Here is a 17,327-nt window from a genome sequence, read left to right on the forward strand (position 1 = left end):
TCTTATTTTTTTTTTTTTTTTTTGGTGGTATTGGGGGGTGAACCCAGAGCCTCCTGTACGCGAGGCAAGCACTGTACCAACTGAGCTATATCCCCAGCCCTCTGACAGTCTTATTAATCCCCATATTAGATGAAACTGACCAATTAAAGTAACCATGTATTTTCAAGTCATATTTAAGGTCATGAAATATAAAACATTAAAATAAACTAAACAGAACATCATGTAAGACTTGTTATCAATGGGACATCCATGGAGATAATGTTAAAACAACAACAACAACAAAAACAACAAAGGTTAAGGAGAAGGTTCCAGGCAAAAAATATATTTATGGAAGATATCCAAATTGAGGTTACAACTGAAGCTCTAGGACTAGCTAAGGGTGCTAGAAAGAAAAAAAAGAAAGAAAGAAATCAACAAGCAAGAATTAATTATAATTTGGGGAATATTTGCACTTAGGAATAAGCACAATGAAAAACAAAATTAAAAATAAATAGAGAAATATATACATGCTGTGAAACAAAAGATAAAGAAAGAAAATTTCAAGAAGATAATAACATTAAATGCTAACAAAAAATAAATAGGACTAGCACTGGGTATAGGCCAAAGGACTTGGGAAACAGAAGACCATCTATAGTCTATGAATGATTTCTGTGGTTCTCAAAGTATGGTTTTGGAACCAGCAGCATCAGCGTCACCCAGAAGCTTAACTGAAATGTGAATTTTCCTGAATTTTCCACTCCAGGCCAAAAAATCTGAAATAATGGAGGTCAATTCTAGGGTGGAGCTAGAAACCTTAAACAAATCCGCTAAATGACTCTATCGCACTCTAATGTTTAAGAGACCTTACCCTGAAGTAGAATAATTTGGAAATCAAATTACAAGGAACAAGGGAATGGGGAAGTGAGGAAGAAAAAAATCATTGCAACTTAGGCAACAAAAATATTAAAAATGAAGCTACTTAGCTGGGACTATCTGATTGGGAGGATGAGGCGGAAGGTTTACAAGTTTGAGACCAGCATGGATAATTTAGTAAAACTCCCTGAAAACAAAACCTAAAAAGGGCTGGGAATAGCACTCAGAGAGGTAGAATGTATCTGGGGAGGAAAAAAAGAAGCAGAAGCTATTTAAAAGCAAAACAAGAATTAGAAAAAATGTTCATTAAAAAAAAAGAGGGACTTTGGGCTAAGGTTGTAGTTTAGTGGTAGAACACTTCCCTAGCATGTGTGAGGCACTGGATTTGATCCTCAGTACCACAGAAAAATAAATAAATAAATAAAACTTAGGTTAAAAAAAGAAAAGAGGGACTTAAGCATGTTTGGGATCTGAGGAGGAGCCAAGAGACAGAGGTGAAACAGAAGACAGAAGCAAACAGGGCTTTTACCATTAACATAAAATTTTTACTTTTCAGTTAAATTATTTTTAACTTTAATTTTTAATTATTTTTAATAAATAAAAATTTAAACAATAAGGATGGAAAGATGGTTTTAATTCTTTTTAACTAGAGAAAATATATTATTAATTTTTAAGAAAATATTTTGGGGTCTATTATAAGGTTTCAACTCTATTATAAGGTATTGTTGGTTTCACAAATCCTTGTTTTACCTTTTGGAAAACAAAGGAGTGAAAAAAAAGAAAAGCACATATAGAACATGAGACAAAAAATAAGAGATGAACAACAGAAATGGAACTTTTAATATTTAACTTTTTCTGTGGGAGGTATAATTTTAAAATATGACATTTTTTTTGTCTTGTCAAATATACAAATGCATGGAAACTCTTTAAAAAATAAAAAGAAACAAGTTTAACTGAAAAAAACAAATACACTATAAAAGCATGTCTCAACTAAAAGCTGAAAGCCCAAGCTACTTTATAGTACCTTCCAAATAACGGTGTGCCAGGTTGAATGCTGTAATAAAGTTCCATGTGCACCAATTGTAGAAAACAGAGTCTGCCCTGCACTCTTTCTGACAGCAGGACGGGGGTCCACACACAATTCACCCAATTTTGCATAAAGACATAACCATAAGCAATCAAATGGTGGTGCAGGGTGGAACGGCCGATTTAAAATCACTCCTTTCTCTTCTGCCTGCTTTTGCTGTGCTGCCTCTTCTTTATTTAATTCTTTTTCAATAATTTCTCCTCTTTGGAAAAAATAATCTGAAATATTCCACTAAGGAAAAAAGCAGAAAAATATCACTTTATTCACAGATTTTGTTTTAAACACATAAGTTAATAAGTAATGTGGTTGTTTCACTTTTCATAGTAAAACATTTAAAAAATTACTTCATAAATCTCCTTTCTCATAGAATAAATTCAATGGAAACATCTTTACTTCCTCTATCATGTTTCGGATTCCAGGAGAACAATCCATCTTCTCTAGCACTATCCTGCTCCCCTGACCTTTTTTTTTTAAACGTTTTATTGTGAAAAAGTTCAAGTACATGCAGAAAACAAGGAGAATATAAGGTACTTCAATGTATTAATATACACCTTGATAAAACAATTGCTAAAACATAACCAATAATACCATTACTATCATAGTTAAATTACTAACAATGCCTTAATATCATTACACAATAACTGTATAGTCTTCCTTTCCTTCCTTCCTTCCTTCCTTCCTCTCTCTCTTCCTTTACTTGCAGTACTGGGGATTGAACCCAGTGGTACTCTACCAATGAACTACATCCCTAAACCTTTTTGGTTTGTTGGGACAGGTCTCCCTAAATTGCAGACGCTGGCTTCAAACTTGCAATCCTTCTTCAGCCTCCCAAGTAGTTGGGATTATAAGTATATGACACCATGCCCAGTTTTTATTTATAATTTTACATACAAAAAAAGAACAATTACTATCTTCAAGCATGCCTATAACTTTATTCTCAACCAAAATATAATAAGAGAATTAATGATAATTTATGCCATTGATAAAAATGTAGGGGATCCAATACTGTAAACATAAATGTAAAATAAAAGACATGACACCTGCAGTAAATAACAATGAACTAACCAACCACTTGTGGGAAGCAATTTTATATATAACATGCTTTTTTTTTTTTTTACATAATTATATTTTTAATATTTTTTTAGTTGTAGTTGGACACAATACTTTTATTTTATTTATTTTTATGTGGTGCTGAAGACGGAACCCAGCACTTCACACATGCTAGGCAAACATTCTACCGCTGAGCCATAATCCCAGCCCCACATAACTATATTTTTAAGAGTAAACTACTAACTTATCTAGCTTGTGAGGGAATTATTTATTTATCTATTTATCTGAGGTACCAGGGACTGAACTCAGGAATGCCCAGCCACTGAGCCACATCCCCAACCTGTTTTTTATTTTCAATTTTGAGACAGGGCTTCACTAAGTTGCTGAGGGCTTTGAACTCACTATCCTCCTGTCTTAGCCTCTTGAGCCACTGGGATTACAGCATGTGCCACCTTGCCTGGCTTGTGAGGGAAATTTAAGTTCAACTTTATAAACCGTCTGCATTATAATATGTATTTTTAAAACTCTAAACAATTGTCTTAAATATATAGCTCCTTTCATGTTGACTTCATATAATGTTGACAATATCCTAACTTAGATTTTATTATTTCTTTTTTCAAAATGTGTAAAATGAGGCTCAGAGGTCTATAACTCAAGAATAAGAGTCAAATATAATTCATATTTTATATATATCCCCCAGAGCCCAGGGTCTTCTCCTATGATTTCTTGTCTCCTAGACAGGACTATGTAAATGGTACAGAATTCTATTGAAGCTTTACTTACAAATGAATAGTCCAAGAAAATGTTATTAAAGTATATTTAAAATCAGTAAACTTTCACATTAAAATTAACTAATGGTTTTCCTTATGTATATATAGTTTGTTTACTACATCATCTCACAACAAACCTTATAAAAGTCAATCTTCAATATATCAAAAGTTCTCCAAATATTCTGCTATTATGAATTATTTCTTATGTTATTTAATTCTTCATGGAAGATATATTTGATATTCCAGTCATTCAAATAATTTTCTTAGAGCCAAAACCATACTTGTTTGGCATTCACTTCCAACTGTATAACAGTAATTTCTAAGTTATACTATCGTAAGAAAGGCAATGATACTTACCAATAAACCTATTGAAGTTAAACTAATATTTAATTCTTGGTTATGAAGTCCAAAGCTACCTGCAACATCTACAACTATCTGTAAGCAAGTACAAGGCATTGTTGGTAGAAAATCTGTCACAACTAATTGAAGACACTGGAATGCGGTTCGTATCAAGGATTCTCTGAAAACACAAAAGAAATGTATATTGATGCATTTAAAAGAAATGTGTAAAAGCATATACCTTACAATAATTTGAACAAGCAAAATTTTATTTTACAATTTTAACAAGAAAACCCTCCCTAATATAGATCATATAGTACTTCAATATTTATAAATGTAAAAATGATATACTTACTTTAAAATATACAACTAATAATAAAGAACCTCAGAGATAGTAAGAAATAAAATTAGCAGATTAAGAAAAAGGATATGAAAATGAGTATTAGCAATGTATTATTTCTACTTGTACTTTACATCAAGTAACCAAAAGAAAATTTGGACAATGAATAAGAATGGTAAATTGGCATAGCTACTTTTCTCTCCATTGTATCCCCAATATCTTACACAATGCCGTGCACATGTTAATAACCATAATTTGCTCAATAAATGAAAATGTGTTCTTCATTCTTTTATAAATATTCAATTATCTTCTTTAAATCTTCAAAGGAATATAACATTCTATGAATGTAAACTGTAAGAAGAGTGAATTTTGAATTTCAAATAAAAAAATAAAAAGAATTTGGTTTTGAAGAAAAATTCTGATGGTAAATAATGAAAAGGATGGTTATAATAACTACCTTTTATTAGTATGTCATGTACTTTTTAAACATTTTCCACATATTAATTCATTTCACTTTTATAATGTCCTATTATATACACTGAGAAAAATAACTTCAACTTGATCTAAGCTGATCTCCCTTTGCCTCTTTTATTTGGGGGGAGGGAGGTGTAGTACTTGGGATTAAGCCCAGAAGCACACTAACACTGAACTGCATCCCCAGCCCTTTTTATTTTTTATTTTGATAGGGTCTCACTTAGTTGTACAGGCTGGTCTGGAACCTATTACCCTCTGCCTTAGTCTTCCTAGTTGCTGGGGTTACAGGTGTGCACCATTATGCCTAATTACCTCAATATTTTATAGCATTTAAGAAAATTTACTGGGCTGGGGTTATGGTTCAGTGGTAGAGCACTCGCCTAGCATGTGCAAGGCCCTGTGTTCGATCCTCAACATCACATAAAAATAAATCAACAAAATTAAGGTATCATGTCTAATCAAAAAAATAAATATTTAAAAAAAAAGAAAATTTACTACTATGAACGTTTAAGAACATTTAGTTTTTCTTAATATTTTCAAGTATCTCAATCAGCTAAAACTCCTATACTTATTATAAAATAAGACACTATGAGTCCTATTGCAGAATTATATACAAATATATCTATCCAGTGTCTGCTAAATCTCTCCACTGGAGTTCTACCCTAAATTAAATCCTAAATTAAATAAGATCATACATCGACTTCAAATTTGCTCTTCTTTCTGTATTCCCTATATAGTTAATGATACCATCATCCACTAAACTAATTGCCTAAGTCAGAAATTTGAGAATCATGCCTGATTTTCATGCCTCCATATACCTAGAGTTAATTGGTTAAATAACTCAAATCCATCTCCTCTTATTCTTAGAGAGCATTTGTAGACTTTCTTGTTTCCCACCTTAACCTCTTGCTGCTGTCATGGTGGTATCTATGACATCTGCATCTTTTTATAATTTTTGCTTTGTCCCCTTCCACCTAGAGCCTTAATAATTTCATGGCATAACAAATTACTTACTTCCTTGGATTCTATTTTAAAGCAGGAGCTATTTATCTGTATACTCAGAATAACTAGTAAGCACAATATCTGAAATACACAGAATAAGTGTTTAATAAATAAATGCAAGTTATTTTAAAGCAATTTCTTAGATTTCCTCATACACACAGTGAAGTCACACTCCTAAAGGTTATTTTGTATCTTATCAAATATTTGTTTTAACAAATCCAAATCTTATAAAAAGTCTAATCTTTGGGTGTATTATAAAAATTTTTAAATTGGTCTGTTTATCTTATTGTAAATAAGAACCTTGTATTCTAACATAAAGGTCAAACAGCAATATTCCCATCCTTTTAAAACAATGGTAATAATACCTAAAAATTCCCTATAGCCACTTGGGGGTAGTTTAAGAAAAACTATTATGGGTCTTGGATTTATACAGAAAGGACATGCATAAAAAATTACTATACTGCATGATTTTTAGGATGGATTCCCCTTCTACTTGTATTATTTTGGGGATATTAATTTCAAAAACTTACCCTTGATCATTTCTGATTGCTCCCATGACTCCAAGAACCAATGGCCAACCAGGTCCTAGACTGTCTCCCTGACTCTGCAGAATCTGCAACACACATTCTAATTGCTTCAGTCGTATATCTGGATGGTTAATATTGGACATCTCCTTTAATGGATTCAATAAAAGCAATTGCAGTCTCTGAAAAGCAGACAAGAAACTCATTAGGAAGAGAAATTTAAAAAGAGAGGAATTCTTTGTTGTTCCCTTTTTCTTATCTTTATTTATTTTTTCTTTTCTTTTAAGACAACATCTGACTTGTTGCCCAGGCTGGTCTTGAACTTCTGGGATCAATTGATACTTCCACCTTAGCCTCCTGAGTGTTGGATCTATATAGGCATGCACCACAGCACCCAGCTTGTTGCTTTCACTGCTTGTTAAATTCACCATCACTCTAGACTACCAAGGTAAGCAGAATTTTTTCCTACTAAAATAAACATTGAACATGACTTCTCTAACAGTATTCATCAGAGATTTGTCATTTATATTTTTAATGAGGAAAAAAAGCCAAGTTTTTAAGATGTTATATTTCAAGATAAAAGGGTAGGTATCTTACTTTGAAAGATAATAAATATAGAACCATATAAAAATCAATTTCATTAAAGAACATATATCTCTAGCAGTATTTGAAGAGTAGAAAACAATTACCAATTACTAAAATCACCTTTAATATTCTTTATTATTATACTACTACATGTATTCAAATTTAAAATTCCTAAGTGTGATGGAATAAAGGGAATAAAATGTTTAGAAAATGAATAAGTATGGCAAATTCTAACAAAGATGACATAAAACCATGAAATTTGTTGCAGAGTAAACAAGAGCACTTGACTCTATCCTCTTCAGTATCTGAAAGCACTTGCTTCATTTTTTTTTTTTCATGTTTTTCTTTTCTTTAAGAGTTCTTTATTTGGTTACTGACTGAACAAATAATTTATTAAGCTCTAACTATACATCAAGTATTAAGGTGAACATTGAAAATACTGGAGTAGTTACACAACTATTTTTTTAAAAAAATTCAAAATGTAGAAAAATATATAAAATCACTAACATGTAAGATGTAAAAGAATATGTATCTTTTCTGTCTTGTTGACTACTCTGTTCCAAGAGCTACGCTGAATAATTACATGTTGAGTAAATTTGTAGAACTGTAATACAATAGATGTGGGGGCAATGAGAATATTTATTAAATGCTTCATTCCTACTCAGTCCTGAAGCAGTAAAACTTTGGTGGACTTTTAAAAACTGTTGCTATGGTTCAGATGTGGTATCCCCCAAAAGCTCATGTGTGAGACAACGCAAGAAGGTTTGAAGGAGAAGTGATTGGGTTGTACGTCAATTTAATCAGTTAATTAATCCCTGATGGGATTAACCGGGTGGAAACTGGAGGCAGGTGGGATGTTGCTGGAGGAAGTGCTTCATTGGGGATATGGCTTTGGGGTATATATTTGTATATGACAATAGGAGACCTCTTTCTCTGTTTCCTGATCACCATGTGAACTGCTCCCCTTTACCACACACTCTGCCATGATGTTCAGCTTCACCTCAAGCCCCAAGAAATGGAGCCTGCTGTCTATGTATGGAGACCTCTGAAACTGTGAGCCCCTGAATAACCTTTCCTCCTCTACAATTGTGCTGGTCAGGCCTTTAGTCACAGCAGCAAAAAAGCTGACTGAAATAACTGTGTAAGATATATGTGAATGATAAAGAGTATCAAAATGATGAATATTTTAAATATACTCTAAAAAGTAAAAAATAACTTAAAATTTTAAAAATGAAAATCTATTTTATTGTGCATATTTCTTCTGCCATTTGTTTTCTCTCCATGTAGTATAGCAAAAGGAAAAAGTCAGAGATGTAAGGACCAAAAAGGTCAAAGCTCTAAAATGAAGCCTTAGCACTTCATGAAGAGTAAAACCTGTAAACTAGAAGACCAATCTATGTAATTTATTAACTTAATTCAGTGTCATTCATGAAGTGTTTAAAATTTTTTCATGAAGACCAAGAATCTCTTACCTTTAATAAGACATCAATAGCCTAAATACAAAATAAAACATTTCTAAAAACCCTCTATTAGAATATTATCTACTTGAAAAACTACATATAGAAAAGGATAATTTCATATTAAGTATTCTTTTTTACCTGGTTCTGTGAAAGTGGAGGCTCATGGTTAAATGTTAATCCTGCTTTAATAAGTGAAGTTAAAGCTTCTGCTCCCCATTCTCTCATTCGAGAGTTTGGATGCTGGCAGACCTGAAGGTACATATGTTGAAAAATCAAATATTTAATTTGTGTACATAACTATGAATCAGTTGAGCAAAGAAAAATTAAAATATTACATTTTCTTTTTACCTTTTAAAAATTACATCAAGTAAGGATTGGAAGAAAACTTACATCAAAAATGTCAGTAAGCTTACCTTCTGAATGAGGGCAAGAGGAAGCAACAAAGAGAAGACAAAAGAAAAAAGCTGAAACTAAAACAAGTCACAGAAAAGAAAGGATTTCATAATAGTAAAGGACACATCATCAGAGCAAACAAAAGCGGCAAGCTGAAATACTAAGGTTTTCTTTCTTTTTTTCTTTTCAGTGCTGGAGATTATACCCAGGTCCCTGCAAGTTCTCTAATACTGAACTACATCTCTAATCCCAATGCTAAGTTCTTAATTAAGTTCACAATCAAAGACTGCGATACATTTTAAAAATTTTATCTGTTCCCATTTGATGAGATGATCCAATCATGAAGAAATCAGCTCATATCCTTTACTTATTCTTAAAAATAATTCTGAAAAAATAAAGAGAAAACCTTCTGTATGTCAGTTTTTCTAATAATAACTTTCTCAGGTTTCCAAAATAATATCAAATGACCTCGATAACACAAACCTGAATTGTATATAGACACATGTACTAACACAAGAAGCTGGCTATTAAGCAGCAACTAATTATTAAGAGTACTCTCAAACTGAATGCAAGATAATGTAAATTCGATAAAATCCCCTGGCACTATCTATGGTTAAAAATACCAAATAGATTTTCCCCTAATAGGTTATCTCATAATTGTAGCAAAAATCTGTAAATGAACAGTGTTTACTACTAACTCTCAGCTCCAACTGGCCTAATGGATCATGAGACTGTATAATAAGCTGACAGCTGATTTCTCTGATATTTATCAATTTAAAAATTTCACCCATTTTCAGCCAATAAAAGCAATCTACTCCCTCACCAAACCAATCACTACACAACATTAGTCCTTGATAAAATACACAGATGTAAATGCACAGGAAAGGGGCAAGGAAAGTTAATACTTTGGTTATCTGGAACTACTGGCTCAATGTGGATGTCTTTATTAATAAAAAAATAAAATATAATATTTAAGAAAGAGTTTACCTCAAGTAGATGACCAGTAAGAGGTCTCCATAAAATTTCTATTCGGTGCATGTTAACTAGACCAGTTTCTAACAATTTGGCAACAGCAAACAGAGATGGTTCCTAGGGAGAAAACATATTGCATTTTAATATTATAAGGAGAATTCTGAGTACATGAACTGTAAATAAAAACAGAATACCCTAAAGAGCATGAGTATCATTAATTAGCATATATAAAGTTACTTAATAAATATAACAAAACCTATTGTCACAAAACAAGCCTTTCTGTCAAGATATTCTTAACTATTCAGAATAGATCCTAATTAGATTATTTGATTGAAACCGCTTTTACAGGGAAAGGGGAAAGTCCAAAAGTTATACTTAACCTAGAGAATGGCTAACAATAAGAGTACTTCATTTAAACATCTACAAATTTAAAGATTTTTTTATTATATATTTCTAACATTTTTATAGTACTGACAATATCCAATACGGAAATGCTTAATAGTATCTTTCTTAGTAGAAATCAGTGAATTAAAGTACATTAAGGTTTTAAGACCCTTCCTGCCTATGCTAATGTGGAGGTGTATACAAATTTTGATGGCAGAAAAATTAATGATTCTAGAGAAAATATGGTATTGTGGTTGTGACTGACATCTATGAAGTTTTAACTGTCTGGGATTTCATCTTGATTCTGCCACTTAACAGCTATGTAACCTTAGGTAAATTGCTATCTCTACTGAACTTTTTAATCAGTAACATGGAGATAATAATAGTATAGAAACTACCTCATATCACAAAGTACACGACACATAAGAAATCCCTCTCAAATGATGTCTAGTATTACTTCTTCCCCTTTCTCCTTATTTTAGCCAGAATATACACAGGAATCCTGTATAGCATTTAAAAGAACACAAAGATGCCTAGGATTCACACCTAAACAAGTTTACTCAAGAACCCTAGAATGCAGTTGGCATTTTTACTTTTTAAAAATGCCATAGGTGACTTTGAAAACACCCAAAGTTAAGAGTAACTAGCAAGAGTAAAGCTTTGGGTTGAGAAATTGATAAATTCAAATCCAAACTCTACTGTTTACTAAATAAATGATCTCAGGCAAGTTACTTAAGCTCTCTATTTTCATGTTTTCATTTGTAAGAAGAGAAGGCTAACACTGAAGCTCATAAAATTGTTTAAAGTGATTAAATGAATTAAGTCAGTGGTGAGCATACAGAAAACACTCAATGAAAAATAGCTGCTTTAATACTTCTATTGTTACACTGAGCTGGGTAATATGCTTTGCTTCATACTTATCAGCCTCACCTTCTAAGAAAGAATTTACAAACCTTACAATAAATTACATCCATAACACATTAGTGCAAATTCCTGAAATGAAGACCAAAACCAAGATGTTGGTCACTTTAAAGTAATCTCTACAATAGAAATCCCTACATTTAACTCACTCAAAACAGATGACATTGTTAAATCTATTTTCTTAACAATGTAGAAAATTAACTTATATTGATATCTGCATATTTATCACACTTATAATACTTTTTATAGAAGTCACAACTGACTAATGAACTTTTAATAACCTCCATCTAAAAATGTTTTTATAAAGTGTGTATTTAATACATTTATAATATAATATATACTTCAATTTTCCCCCCTTTTTTGTGCTAGGGAATTGAACCCAGGGCCTTGCAGATTACTTGAATATTTTTATAAAGCTTTCATTTTCATTTCATATTTGTCATTTCACTTTATAAAACTGAATCCTAAAATGGAGAGATGTGAATCCACTCTTATAAGAAATTATCTCAGTACTACTCAGTATATTCATGTTTTCAACATTTGTTCCCTCTAAGTCTTCCTTAAAAGTCACATCTGCCCCTCTTGAAATTGTATTCTTCAAGGATAACAACAATTATTAAACACCAAAGCTCCTGTTTTTCTCTCATTGATTATGATTTCTTGTAAAATTTTTATCTTTTGATTTCCATGAATTTGCCTTTTATAATCTGTTTTTTTTTTTTTGGTGGGGTGGGGTACTGGGGATTGAACTCAGGGGCACTTAACCACTGAGCCCTTTTGTTGTATTTTATTTAGAGACAGGGTCTCACTGAGTTGCTAGGTCCTTGCTAAATTGCTCAGGCTGGCTTTGAACTTGAGATCCTCCTGCTTTAGCCTCCCAAGACACTGGGATTACAGGTGTGCGATACCACGCCTGGCTTGCCTTTTTAAATCTAAATCCTACCATTCCTTTACTATCTAGTTCCAATCACACTAGTTTATTTTGGCTAACTTAACTCATTTTAATAGATATATAAGTATCTCATGTAATAAAGAATTAAGAATTCCTAAAATAAGTTTCATCAAATAATATCTACACTATATATTTTGGGGGGGACAGGAGGGTGGTGGGGGCAGGGATTACCAGAGATTAAACCCAGGAGCACTGAACCACTGAACCATATCCCCAGCCCTTTTTTATTTTTTATTTTTGAGACAGGGTCTCGCTAAGTTGCTCAGAGCCTTGTGAGGCTGGTCTTGAACCTGTGATCCTCCTGCCTGAGCCTATCAAACTACTGGGATTGCAGGCATGTGCCACAAAGCCCAGCAATATCTATACTATTTGCTTAGACTCTCACACCAAATTAACTGTGATTTAACTAGAGTGAAGCAGTTTATATCTTATTTAAAAGTAGAAACCTATTTCTTTTATATCTTCCAGCAGAGTGTCATTTCTTTTATATCATCCAGCAGAGTGTTTGTTACATGAACACATAAATTCCCAAGAAATTATAAGTTTGCATGTTTTTCTTTACGGCACTCTTCAAAATATTATAGTTTTGTGTTAAGAATCTCAAAGGTGGAGGATTACTCACATATCAATAAATTGATTAGTTTACTATACTTGTATCCTTGCCTGAATTTGGAGCAAATTTTAATACATGTTTCCAAACACCTAAATGTTTATGTAATTATCTAGCTATATGCTATAATAAATAAACCTATGCTTTAATGAGAATTTCTTCTTAGAGAGTGAGTCACATGAGCAAAGATAACAAGCCACAGTACACAGAATTAAGGATTAAGGAGACAACATATTTTTGGACCACACATATAGATATGTTAAATAAATTACTGGGTTTTCTTCATGCTATTTGTAAATGGTGAAACTATATTCATTAATTTCAAAATATAGAAAGGACTTTATTTTTGTGTGGTTCTGAGGGTCAAACCCAGAACCTCACACATACCAGGCAAGCATTCTACCACTGAGATATATCCCCAGCCTGAAAACAGTTTATTTGAAATATTACTAAGATATAAATAAGCCCAAATTTTCCCGTGCTTTCCAAGTATAACAAAATGAAAATTTGAATATAAAGAAATGTTTCTGAATGTCAATATTCAAAAGTACTGTTCTATTAATTTAATCAGTAAACACAAAGTTTAATTTCAAAGTTAGGAGAGTCACTACCTTTAGATCCCAATGAAGGCATGAGAAATGAAGACATGTATTCCTTAATTTAAATACTGTAATATTCTGATCAAAAATTTTAATCACAAGCATTACTGTGACATTTTAGGAAATCTATTCATAAAAATTATGATGCATTATTCTTTATAAAAATAGTTTTTAGAAATATTCACTACTTGAGCCAGGTGCAGTTAACACACTCCTATAATCCCAGCCGCTCAGGAAGCTAAGGCAGGAGGGCTGTGAGTTCAAAGCCAGCCTGAGCAACTTAATGAGGCACTAAGGAACTCTCTCTCTAAATAAAAGACCCTATCTCTAAATAAAAAAGGGATAGAGATTTGCCTCAGTGGTTAAGCACCCCTGGGCTTAATCCCTGGTACAGGAAGAAAAGAAAGAAAAAAGAAAATCACTGCACAAGAAAAATGGGCACAATTTAAGTCATATAACATATTTAGACATATAAATAGTAACACAAATCATGTCTTCTTTACTCCCCCTTCTACAAATAATAACCCAAAATGGTAAAAACCTATCAATCAGTCTATTGTTAACAAACTAAGTATTGGTCCTACTAGCAAAACACTGAGATCATAACATCTTATATGAGTAAATGCAATACTATATTTAGAATAGAAAGATAGATTATCAGACCTTATTATTTCCATAGGCCATATCCATTGCTTCTAGAGATAAGGAACAGAGTGCATTTATTAAATGATGTAATGATACATCATCAAGATACCTAAAATAAAAATGAAGAAATAAGATATTTTGATCTAAAATATATAGCTAGTAAAATATTTTTCTATCAAATGTAAAATTGACTCTTACTGTGAGCTTTCAAACAATCTTGAAAGTATATTGGAAATCACTGGTAAATCTGTCATCACTGCAGTTGTCAGAACCTAAGAGAAGCATATTAAATTAAATATAACATGACATTTTTGGAAGCACTAATTAGATAAGAAGGACTAGAACTTACTGTACTAGGTCCTTCTACAGCTCTTCCAGGTTTCAAGGCACCACCACTACTAGGCTTTAATCCCAGAATCCATACAAGATGCTGAAAAATTAAAACAAAGCAAATACACTTATAAAACTATAAAAATTCTAATAATTAGAATTAAAGGCAGTAGTAACTACTAGTAAATAAAATTAAAATCAATAATTAATATTCTTATAAAATAATTACACCAAGTGTAAGCAGTAGAACTTAGGCCATTATGAGAAGCACTCTACCACATTCTATGATATGAGCCATGTCATTTATTCCTTTGTAACTTCTCATTTTACATGCTTACTCTGTCATAGGTCTGCGTGAAGCACCAATAGATAATGCTTAGTTTAACTGTTAGCAATTATAAGTAATAATATGCTAACCTCTGACCCAAGTACTTGAACATACCTGAAGAGTTGCCAAGACAAGTTGCCATGATGTTCCAAGAACAGCTCCATGACAGTGTGCCAAGTTAAGCAGAGTTCTCATACACTGGATATTTTTGGAAGTTAGCTATATTGAAAAAGGATATATCTGCAAGATCTGTTAAGCATTCTTAAAAAGTGTAAGTTTATAAAGCAGCATTAATGCATTCAAAGACTTTTTAAAAGTAAAACACAGAAATATTAAGAAAACAGGTTTGAATAGTTTTACAAAACACAAATTAATCTGACTAAAAGTTGTCATGTTCATTACAATGTGACTGAATAGTTAACCAGTTTCTCCTAAAAATATTCTCCAGGTAAAAGAAAGTAATAACTACAGTAATAAATTTTGGCAAATGCAAAAGGGGTAAAACATGTTTCCTTGATAATTAATTGGTAACCAACAAAAATAAATATATTACCATTACTGTCCCTTGAGGCTGGACTGCTAGAGGTTGACCCACTGCCACAACCTGCTGGTGAGACTCACTTGATGGACTTATCATCATAACACTTTGGCCTTGAATAGAATATGCTAGAATACAAAGGAAAGTCGAAATAAGTAAAAAAAAAAAAATGCTTTTTATATTGCAATAAGAGTAACAGAATATTTTAAAATATTAATTTGATTAAATAAAATTCTACCATGACACTTTATTTAAACACCAATAATATCTATTATGAGTGTGCTAACATTATGAAAACTCATGGGGTATAAAAACCAAGATAAGTTAAGCAAATATTAAGTGGTTTTCAGTATCGATTGTAAAAAAAATTATAAAACTCTGGTTATTATCTTCATAAACAAAATGGAATTAGAACAAATTAAGTTTAAACATCTATTTGTAGTATACTTGTATAGTTAAAGTCAGAGAGCAATATATTTTTAGTTTGAAAACTTTACTATCACATTAATGTATACTATACATGCTCTTAAAGTATTCAATGTAAATGAATTTTTGAAGGTGAGCTTAACCTAAGTAGTTATAAACATTAACCATTCTACTAGTTCCATTTAATACAAAATATCAACCACTATTTCAATATTATGTTAAATTTTTAACAGACTTATAGTTTTATTTTGTTTGCATGATTGTGTTTTAAAAAGATATTATTATCCTTTCCCACTCCCACTGTATTAAAGAGATGGAAAAAAACTGAAGCTCAGGGACAATCACTTCCCCAAGATCACACAGTTAGTAAGTGGAACAGCAGAGATGTGAACTCAGAATTTCTACAATCATTTCTCTATATCACCCAACAAGATGGAGGGAACGTTGTACAAGCTTAAGTCTTACATTTACTGGAAAGTGTAGCTGCTGTGGTGGTGTTCAATACAGTAAGGGCATAATGCGGAGGCAAGGAACCTTTGCATATTGCAGTTATAAAGGCATCTCTTGAAGTTACAAGGCCCAGTCTTCCACAAAGAGCAGCCATAGTCAGTTCAGCTTTTAAGATATTCTCAGTGGCAGCTTCATCTGTGCTGAAAAGATAAGGTATTTTATTTAACTGATTAACTTATTTTAAATTGAATTATAAAATATGACTTGAAATTAGGTATTCAGTAAAGTCTTAAGAAAATCTACCCAAAATATCAAAAATCAATATACTTAAGAAGGAATTTTAACCAATTAACATAATATCTGAAAATTTAAACTGGGTAAATACAACGTACAATGCACACATTTATTATGGAAGAAAATTATCAAGAACTGAAAAGATTTAACTTAAAACATGGAGCATTTTAAAATCAGCAAAAATTCTGCAATCCTAAAGAAAAATAAATCAAATAAATTAAATATGACAATGATCATTGTAAAAATAGTAGTATGTCTTAAAATGAATAGATTTTCTATAATTTGGGATTGTATTTTCTATTAAAACACTGACACTGTGACAATTGTGGTAGAGGGCAGGGCAGGGACAGGATGAGGAAGAGCAATGGCTGCAAAAGAATAATGTTCTTGAAGAAATGATAAGGATCACTTGCACATTGTATACATATATTTTATCGCACTGTATTCCAAAGATATGAACAATTAAAAATAAGTTATAATGTTCTTTCTATATACCCTTTAGCAACCCAGGCTTATTTTTTGATTGAACTAGACCCTAGTAATTTCCAGACTAAACGGATTTCAGAAGTTCTGAAAGGCTGAACTGTTAGAAAAATGCACAGCCTACATGTGGCCACAGAGGGAATCTTCCTCTTAAGCCAACTGCACTCTAAATATTGAAATGTCATTTTCACAGCTAATACAGTTTTTCCAGATGGATTATTTTTCAAAATTGGTCGACATTAGTAGAAGTACAGATTCTTTTTTTTTATTAGTTGCTCATGACAATACAATGATCTTGACATATCATACATTTGAGTCAAGTGGGGTATGGTTTCCCATTTTTCCAAGTGTGCAGGTTGCAGAATCACATTAGTTATATAGACACGTATATACATACAGCAATACTAGTGTCTATTTTATTCTGCTGCCCTTCCTATCCCCCCTTCCCCGCCCCTCCCCTCCCATCGCCTCTCTCTGCCCAGTCTAGTGTGATGCCTTTCTTTTTTTTTTTTTTTCCCC

General features: G+C 32.1%; 1 protein-coding gene across 6 annotated transcripts in view; it reads right to left on the reverse strand.

Annotated features, from left to right (window-relative positions):
- The window catches only part of Mon2 (MON2 homolog, regulator of endosome-to-Golgi trafficking), a 108,363-nt gene that overhangs the window by 39,384 nt on the left and 51,652 nt on the right, over positions 1-17,327 (reverse strand). For 4 of the 6 annotated variants that reach the window (XM_048805932.1, XM_048805921.1, XM_048805940.1 and 1 more), the window contains 12 exons: positions 16,047-16,231; positions 15,171-15,283; positions 14,732-14,836; positions 14,309-14,389; positions 14,158-14,231; positions 13,978-14,068; positions 9,864-9,965; positions 9,283-9,285; positions 8,622-8,732; positions 6,445-6,620; positions 4,117-4,279; positions 1,877-2,170 (listed from right to left, as the gene is read on the reverse strand). In XM_048805932.1, coding sequence (XP_048661889.1) covers positions 1,877-2,170; positions 4,117-4,279; positions 6,445-6,620; positions 8,622-8,732; positions 9,283-9,285; positions 9,864-9,965; positions 13,978-14,068; positions 14,158-14,231; positions 14,309-14,389; positions 14,732-14,836; positions 15,171-15,283; positions 16,047-16,231 — 1,498 coding nt within the window. The remainder of the gene's footprint in view (positions 1-1,876; positions 2,171-4,116; positions 4,280-6,444; positions 6,621-8,621; positions 8,733-9,282; positions 9,286-9,863; positions 9,966-13,977; positions 14,069-14,157; positions 14,232-14,308; positions 14,390-14,731; positions 14,837-15,170; positions 15,284-16,046; positions 16,232-17,327) is intronic. The other 2 variants (XM_015483066.2, XM_015483065.2) reach the window with 1 other exon arrangement.

Source organism: Marmota marmota, unplaced genomic scaffold, assembly GCF_001458135.2.
Source record: "Marmota marmota marmota unplaced genomic scaffold, marMar, whole genome shotgun sequence".
Taxonomy (NCBI): Eukaryota; Metazoa; Chordata; class Mammalia; order Rodentia; family Sciuridae; genus Marmota; species Marmota marmota.